We start from the raw sequence: 9,108 nt of genomic DNA on the forward strand, positions 1-9,108 counted from the left end.
TCCCTCCTCTTCATGCCCTTTCTCCTCTTCTTCTTCCTCCTCCTTTTCTTCCTCTCTCTCGTCTTCTTCCTCTCCGTCCTTTTCTTTCCCTTCCTCCTGGTCTTTTTCCTCTCCGTCATTTTCATTCTTTTCTTCCTCTTCTTCTTCCTCTCTGTCCTTTTCATCCCGTTCCTCCTGTTCTTTTTCCTCTCCGTCATTTTCACCCCCTTCCTCCTCCTCTTCTTCCTCTCTGTCCCTTTCATCCCCTTCCTCCTGTTCTTCCTCCTCTTTATCCCCATCCTCCTCTTCTCCCTCCGGTTCATCCCCTTCCTCTTTCGAGCCTTTTCCCCCTTGCCTATCATCATCCTCTGCCTCATCCTCTTCTGACTCCTTTTCATCTTTTACTTCATCTTCATCAACTTCGTTCTTTTCGTCTTCATCACTCTCGTCTACATCCTTTCCTTCCTTATGCTCCGTATCTTCGTGTCCCTCTTTCCTTCTTAAGGCGTCTACTTCCGCCATCGCCTTTTGGATATCAGCATATGCCTGGTCTGCATCTATGTCATCTGTTGTTTCTTCCTTCTCCTTTTGTCCTGTGCTCTCCTCTTCACTTTTATCATCAGAGACCTCATCGTCATCTTTCTTATCTTCAGTTTCATGTTCTTTCTTTTCTTGTTTTTTAGTCTCTTCTTCTTCTTTGTCTCCTTCTGTCTTTTCTCCATCAATACTTTCTTTTTCGTCGTCTTGGTCAGCTTTGGCAAGAGCTTTGCCGAGGTCTTCCAAAGCATCGATCTTTTCTCCCTCACTTTCCTTGGATTCCTCGAGAACATGCTTCAGTCCATTGTCCGCCTGTTTTAATTCGTCCAGTCGTTCTTCGTCCTCCTTTCGGTTTATTTCGTGTCGGTAAATTTCGGGTTCGTCTCGGTCATCGTCGGAGTTTTCCGGTCGATGCAAGCGATCAAGCACACCCTCCACGTTGGCGAGCATGCCGTCTATAGCGACATTGAGGTCAGACTTCTCCGCAGCCTTAAGACAGAAAAAAAATGTTATTTTATTTTTTCTATATTTCTAATCACCTTTGCCAAGAAGGTTAAGGTGGGTTTACACGTGCGTATATATTCAAGTCCGTATGAGATATCTGTATGGAAGTCTTAGCCTCTACCAGGTTTCACGGGTTGCTGGAAATATGATAAAAATTGGACAAATCAGGGAGGTTTCAACCTCCTCGGACAAATATAGACAGATAAAATTCCAGACGAGTTGGCTGGGTCGCAAACCATACTCCCAGACCAGATAACTCCTTTGGCATGTTATGATACAGAATATGTGCCCAATTTCTACTATTTTTACAGTGACCTGTGGAGCCTGGTAGATGATAAGAACTCCATACGGACCTCATTCGGTCTTGAATATATCAAGGAGGTTGAAAAGACATGTGGCCACACCTTTATGTGTCACGCGTGAGTTCGTACGTGCTTGTGCGAACAGGACAACTCGACAATGCCTTGGTGGATTGTCTTGATATTTGGCATGTGGATAAACCTTGCTGAGACCTCAAAATCACTACATCGAGAGTTTCAGCCCCTAACCGCTTGTTATGGTACTGCAGGAGATCATCCGGCGTTGATATCTCGCGTTCTGGACAAGCAGGCTATGCTTATGGTCACGATTTCATTGTCTATACCAGACTGACTACGCTAGCTATCATAGGGAGAATAATTTGCCTGGGGAGTTTTGCTACCAGAGGAGTTGGTTGGCCCCACAGGGGGAACATGAATCCAAGCGTGGACCATGTAAAACCCTGGCCAATTCCCCGGGGGTTTTTTTTGATGAATTTTACAATTCCCGTCTCCCCGCAGGAACGCCTGTTGGAGGCTAATGATTTTAGGTCTTTAATCAGAGGAGTTTATCAATACATTATATAAGATAACGATTAATCACAGCTAAAACAATAAGTTTTGTTTGCCTTACAAACGGTTGAGATAATAGCTCTGCATCTTTTCGCAAAGGTACAAATTGATCCATTATTTTGTCTCTTGGGAATCAGTAATGACTACCCAACTGACTAATTGATCAGCATCATAACAATTCCCTACTGTGAAGCTGTTTTACATGGCTCTGATGTATTGTGCAATGATCTCTCTGGTCCAGCTAGGGCCGACTCGATCGCGTTGAGAATGGTCAAAATTTCTTTGACGAAGTCGCTAGCAAATTTTGCCATTGAAAAGTAAAATAAACTAATGTCCTAGCTAGACCTACGGCACATTTCCAATTAAACCGGGGCCTGGCCGGGCAATAATGTAGGTTTTAGAATCTTATACTCGATATCATGTATATACATACAATCGGTTAATATTTGTATGTTAGAATTTATATTATTTCCCCGTTTTCAATCACTCCATGTATTTGATTTTGTTCACTTGCAATTAGCCCCAAGGGCATGAATTTGCAATAAAACATTTATTTACAAAGTATAAAAGACACCAAAATACACGAGATGTAAGGAAACTAGTCGTGGGCATTATTTGTGTAGATTGTTATTTATACATTTCTATTTTTCGTTTCCACAAACAGCCCGTCTGGGCCCCGGTTTGAAAATGTCGGCCTTACCCTTCTGTTTCTTGACAGGTCCTCTGTACGTCCATTATACGTTGGGAGGGCGAGGCTTACGTAGGCTGAAAAAGAAGGACAACAGAAAATGACTTCTCAGAACCCAATTACGTTACCTCAAGAAACAATACATGTATTAACCACACAGTGCCCTAGAGACGATCTTCCTGCCTCGTCAGTATGTAAAGGTGTTGGTAATAGAGCTATTTCGTCATTACAATGCATTAGGGTGCTGTAACTATCATAAGCTTTGGTCGACCAAGAAAGAAAGACAACTCAGGATTCCGAAAATTTACAATGCAATGTAGTCAATCAAAGTCTAAGTACTACGAAATCTTATCTTTATTTGGTGTTTTAAGTTTAAGTCAAAATGTGTCAAAGCATGTTTTCTTTGACTGAAATTGTATATCGGAAACAAATCATGGTTACGAAAGCCAATTATACAGAAAATCCACCTGTACAATTACAAAGGCCCCATCCTAACATTACAAGGAAGGGTGCATTAAGGGACAATACCGTGTGCATGTGACGTTACAAGCTAAATTTGAGAAAAGCTCAATGATGAAAGAGTCCACAAAGTGCTGTTTTCAATATTTTCTACCGTCTTCTATCGTACCTTTTTAATCCACGTGCCTCTTCTTTTTCAATTAGTATCTTAATTAGTATCTAATTAGTATCGCAACAAATCTGAATTCATTTTTGGCAAAAATCAATTTACTCCGTGCAGTCCGGTAACTCATACTAATTTGTATGGCGTAACTACTAGGATATCGAGCGGTTGGACCAGTTAGAACTGATGACCTCATACAGACTTAGCACTAGCAATTAAGGATTTTTCTGTATCTAACAAATTTAATCTTTAGAAGTCGAGGAGATGTAGTCATATACATGTACCTCAGGTGTTCGACACATGCGATCAGCAAGATTTGGACAAACCGTAGTCCTATATAGGAAATAGGAAATCTACATAGTGATGTCTTTTGAAGACCTGTGGTAATGCATTTATCAGTTACATAGAAAGTCATGAGATTCCCTCACTTCAGACACACGAGTACGTAGCACTGACAAATTTATATTCCTCATGCGAAAAACCGACCATAGCTAAACCCATACAGTCCTACATTTTCACCATTACCAAGAAGCGAGAAGAAGTCGAGCTTCTGTGTTAGTTTTGTCTTGTTGTACCTGTACAACGTCTCCATCCATTTAACTATTCACTGATAACGTGAAAATCAGGGCAATTCTTACGGTACTGAGTTCCTATCAGGTGCCATCCACTGTTTATATAGTGTTGCCACTTCAAATGTACACTACACACAAAACTTATGTATTGCACACTCAAGACATGAAAGCGTGACGTTTTCCGGACCCAGTCCACCCTATAGTATTAACCCGCGCATGTTACTGAAACAACTAAAAGAAAAATACCTCAGAAAAACCGTGTTTTCTTTTAAAAATGACTTACCTAACGTTACGGTTGTCACAAGTACCAGCCAGAAGTCGACAGGAACCGCCATTTTGTTTCACTAAGTGTCCCCCAAAAAACTTGTTCTGCAAGTTGCTGTATTACGTGTGTAATGCACGCAGGGACAGGGTCAGTGGGTGTGCATTATTTTGTGGGGGTGTGCAATGTATCCGGTACCGGCACACGTATACTTTTTAACATTCATGATTGTGTAGAAACGCCTAGTTATCAAACCTTGGCGTAATTTTTCTCACTAGAATATGTCCACTGTGTGCTATTCTAGGAATGCAACGGAGAAGGCACTCAGGTTGTGTTCAAGCAACCTATAACCCCCCTCCACATGTAATATATTCTTGTGGTACATACCTGTGAAATGGACCGCACGGAAAATATGCCCCTAAGCTAAACACCGGGACAACAAAACTACTCCGTAATTTCCTATTCACGAAATGTATCAAATGGTGTCCAGAGGGCTAGGTTTATGACACGGAACAATCGCTGTCCTGTTTGGTCCACATTACAAGTTACATGTGATTCTGAACAACATGTATGGTTCTTTTAAAATGTTTTGTTCATGTTTTGGTGTATTGTTTTGTGTTGTGGGGCAGGTGGGGTCACACGTGCGTATAACGTTATATTCAAGTCCGCATGAGGTCCGTTTGGAAGTCGTAGCCTCTACCTGTCTCCACAGGTTGCTGGAAAATAATTTGAAATTGGACATATGATAGACAGATAATATGCCCGACAAGTTAGCTGAAAATATTCCTCGGCCAGCTAACTCCTTTGCCATGTTACGCATCTATATTTGCCCAATTTATACTATTTGTACAGTGACCTATGGAGCCGGGTAGAAACTAAGATTTCCACACGGACCTCATACGGACTTGAATATATATTGTAATACATGTGAACGTGTGAACATAGAAATAAAACTCACTGCAAACGCCGTGTGCACGACATTGTTCGGTATATCATGTTTTGATTTCTGACGTCGTTGTTTCATAGCGAAGCTTATTATGATCAAGTTTGAAAGCACATTCTGCCACACAGGCTGAATAACATACTTCTACAGAAAATACTGTAAATGCAGAGATGTTCGCGGTGGATTAATGTTCGAGGTTTTCGCGGTGGCCACTTCACCGTGAACTTAAAACCACCGCGAACATTTTTCTATCATGGTATTAGACTGCAGTCTATGGTGTTACCGCGAAATTAAATTCCCGCGAACTTAAATGTATTTACAGTACTTAAAACTCTTGACCAGTTTGGGAGAGAAATACAAAATGCATAACGTGACATATTAGGTATAGTAGTACATAACATTCATAATATTCCGCCATCTTGACCATACTTGTCAAGATCTAAATTCACAAGTAATACTACATTGTATAGTGAAACAGATCGGTATAGGGCAGATAAGCTTTTGTTTGCAGTACTTGTATGTATTTACTTGAAAATTGCTCGCATCATACATGCATACAGCTAACATGTTTGATATACAGCTACTGTCCATTCAAAATATCTGTCATATAGGGGACCTGACTGTTCTTATATTTGTTTGTCCTTGTTCTGATGGTAGACAGAAGATGCTTGTATCACTCAGAGTCTCTAGTACTGATCATCGCCGCGGAAAGGTATAAACCAGCCCCTGGATGTTTCTGTTTCAGTCAGTCATTTTGCAAAATATAGCATGGGCCGGTCCTGACGCCTGAATTCTAATGTGAACAGGTCCATGACCAGTTTGCTACATACTTCAACTAGATGCAGCATTCCTGACATACGCATGTATATACAATCCAAAGAAACTTAATACCTACAATGTCAACAAAAACTGCGACTTTCTCTTTCGACATTGATCTTTTTTTGCTAACAACATGATCTGGGATTTTAGTCTTTTCATGCCACAGATGATAAAATACTTTGGTACATACTTCGACTTGAGCCTGCTCATTATATATACCATACGTACATATTTATGCAGTGTATAGTTATGCAGTATTACTGTATATACATATATACGTTACAAATACAAACAACAAAATCTCTTCGTTGAAAGAGACAATAGTATTAAAAAATATTGTATACTGTATGCTCAAAGTGTGAAATATAACGCTGTGGGCGATGGAATATGGAAAGAAAAACATTGCTATTGTACTAACTTGAGCTTGTCACTGACTTGTGGAATCTTTCTCTCAAGGCAGATAGTTATGAAAGACGTATCTTAACCTGTAATCCGAAAAGGGAGGCCTAGCTCTAAACATAGGTGGTATTTCGGGTATTTTCCTTGAAGATGTTTGGAGTGATGATAAGTAGCCTCCTTTCTTGGATATCCTTTCCATTTCTGGGATTCTTGCGAAGCCACAGGAATTGCTGCATGGACGACACCTATCCCAGCACTGGCTCTGCACTCTGTCTACTGTAAAACTGACCTAGGTCAGAAGAAACAACATCAGACACTGGAATAACCTCCAAGTCATGAATCATGAGGGGGGGGGGGGGTATCCACTTTAGTACTTGTTACAAATCATCATGTCTATTCTCCAAGCAGAGGTTGGGTCGCAGGGGTAGTAGTTGCCGGGATATTAACTGATAGTCTCCATTCCAATCCCTGGGAGGGGAGCTGTTTGGCCTCCATGGCAGACTCTCTGGGCCTTTTCCCGTCTTTTGTTGCCCATAATAGATCTACACTTTTGCTGGCCATTTCTTTTTGTACTGGGTAGCTTGTACGGGCCGACAGTACAAGCGAAGCTTTACAAAAAGAAATGAAAAAATCTATTATGAGCCCCCAGAAGACGAAAAAAGGCACAGAGAGTCTAGAGGCTAGCAGCTGGGCCAGCAAAAAGACCGCCCACTACTATCCCCGCGACTCAACCTCTGCTTGGAGAATACATTATGTCCCTCCTACCGTCTGGTCCCAACAGGATATCTGTTTTCTTCAGGCTCCTCTTAAAGATGATGGAGTCACTGGTTTGGCAGTCTCGGTTCCACGGAGGACTGTGAGTGACAAAGATATAGTCCATTTAATAGTTTTGCATGCGTATTGCAATTGGGTCCAGGTGGTAGCTATAGCACGATATGGCATGGTCACAACATAGAGGTACTGATTTCAAATCCTTGACAGGTACCGATGTTGTGCCGGCCTTGAGAAAGGCACTGAACACCCTAATTCTTTTTCAAGTTAATGAAAGCTCCTTGTTTCTTCACACAGGTGGAAATGAGTGCCTAGCGTCGTCCAAGGCCGTCCATCGGAAAGGACGTTAAATGGAGGCCTCGTGTTTGAGGAGAGCCACTCCTCGAGTACGGTAATGAACCCACAGTACTTATCGAAAAGAGTAGGGATCATCCCGGTGTGAGTGGATCAAACACATCTGTCCGGATATGCAGCTTGTACTGTCCAGTACAAACCTGGTGTGTTACGCCGTGAAGTAGCGTACCGTCTTTTTATTTATCTAGTTTACCACATGTGTGGAAGGAATAACATAACAGGTGACTATCACCTTTTCAAGATTTCAACCTGGAGACCAGACTGTAAGGTTTGATCCACTCACACCGGGAAGGACACCCACTCTTTTCGATATAATAAGTGTGGTGGGATCTTTAACGTGCTTGAGGTGTGGCTCTCCCAAACACGAAGCTAAGCCCCCATTTAACGTCCTATCCGAGAGACAGCCCTAACCGAAGAAAGTATTCATTTTTACACCTGACTGAAGTGAGGAAAGTCCTGTAAAGTGCCTTTCTCTAGGACACAATTGCAACATTATGTCACATCAGTAGCTTTGAACTACAAACTGCTATGAATACAAACAGGTGGCAGTCTGCATTTGAAGTTTTGACAGCATCGTGATAAAAGCATGTCAGTATTACCCTTGACCAGAAAACCTACTAGTCATCCATTGTCAGATAGTCTTGTAAATTGTGTGCTAGCAACTGGAACTTTGCAAAGTAGTTAATCTAAAAGCAAATCATTTGCCTTCTTGTGCACTGTTTTGTGGTGTCGGTCTAACTATATTCCATCTTTGACAAGCCTGTTGCTTCTGGATCTTTAATTTGACGTGTATCTTAGTCATGCTAAGAGAGTATATATTCTGTAACGTTTTCTGTCTTTTCCTGTTACTGACACAAATGTTTGGAAACACAAACAAGCCACAAACGCACATTAACACAAAAACAGACATGTACAGACCCAAATCTATACATTCATAAAGGTAACAAGTGAGAACGTATACAACGAGACTGCACTTGTACTCGATAAGGAGAAAACAGCAGCATGCCCACTTGAAGCAATGTATCATAATGTTATAAGAATAGAGTTGCATGTACTTACAAGCAGTTGTACCTCAGTCTGACTGCCTAGAGTTCAAATGGAGATGTTGGCCACCTGTACCTAGGCTTCAGTCTGACCGCCTGTACTGCAGATTCTGTAGGAGGGTTCGTTGTTGACCAGATTTCTTCTGTCGGAGCGACACTAGGCTTCTGTGTCGGGGCTGCCTCCGCTTGCGAGATGACGATCAGGAAAAGGACCAGGCCCTTCATCACGACTTTGGTGTTCATTGCTGTAGTCAATGGTCACGGTATGGGCCTGTATAGAAACAAGGGGGATGTTGGCTTCCCTTGCAGACCCAACGTAGACATTTTTTCAAGCTACGTGGTTTTGCTTGGGGGGGGGGGGGTCTTTTAAGTCGGACCATCGGGCGCCGCAAGCCCGAGATGCCTAGGGGGGTCCCGGAATTTTTTAATCTCGACCCTCTGAAACGCTATTTCCTACATTTTGACGGGCCAAATTTGCAGGCAAAGTTTAATGGAATTTCTATCAAAATACACAAGGCTTTCGGCGTAAGTATTTGAGGGTGAAATACCCCCCCCCCCCCCGACATACTTTCATCATGTCTGACACCAAAGATGCGAGGCGTCGCAATTGAGGTCCCGGGGAAATTTTGAAATCTGAACCCACTGAAACGCTATTTCCTGCACTTTCTCGGGCAAAGTTTGCTAATAGACTCGCTTAGATTGAATGAAATGTCTATTAGTGAAAAACGCAAATCAGTCACGCCTTT

General features: G+C 42.0%; 1 protein-coding gene and 1 long non-coding RNA gene across 2 annotated transcripts; both read right to left on the bottom strand.

The window, feature by feature from the left end:
- Positions 1-236: 236 nt before the first annotated feature.
- Positions 237-4,153, bottom strand: LOC118403336 (sarcoplasmic reticulum histidine-rich calcium-binding protein-like; the record flags this gene model as incomplete). Its single annotated transcript, XM_035802039.1, is given in 3 exon segments — positions 237-1,005; positions 2,590-2,654; positions 4,055-4,153. Coding segments are annotated over 3 exon segments (886 nt in total), but the record flags the coding sequence as incomplete, so codon positions are not given.
- A 1,925-nt stretch (positions 4,154-6,078) lies between these two features.
- Positions 6,079-8,692, bottom strand: LOC118403360. Its single transcript, XR_004829640.1, has 3 exons — positions 8,379-8,692; positions 6,960-7,048; positions 6,079-6,483 (listed from the first exon to the last, which is right to left on the bottom strand). It is a non-coding gene; the product is annotated as an uncharacterized LOC118403360 (long non-coding RNA).
- Between the last annotated feature and the right edge of the window lie 416 nt (positions 8,693-9,108).

Source organism: Branchiostoma floridae, chromosome 16, assembly GCF_000003815.2.
Source record: "Branchiostoma floridae strain S238N-H82 chromosome 16, Bfl_VNyyK, whole genome shotgun sequence".
Classification (NCBI taxonomy): Eukaryota; Metazoa; Chordata; class Leptocardii; order Amphioxiformes; family Branchiostomatidae; genus Branchiostoma; species Branchiostoma floridae.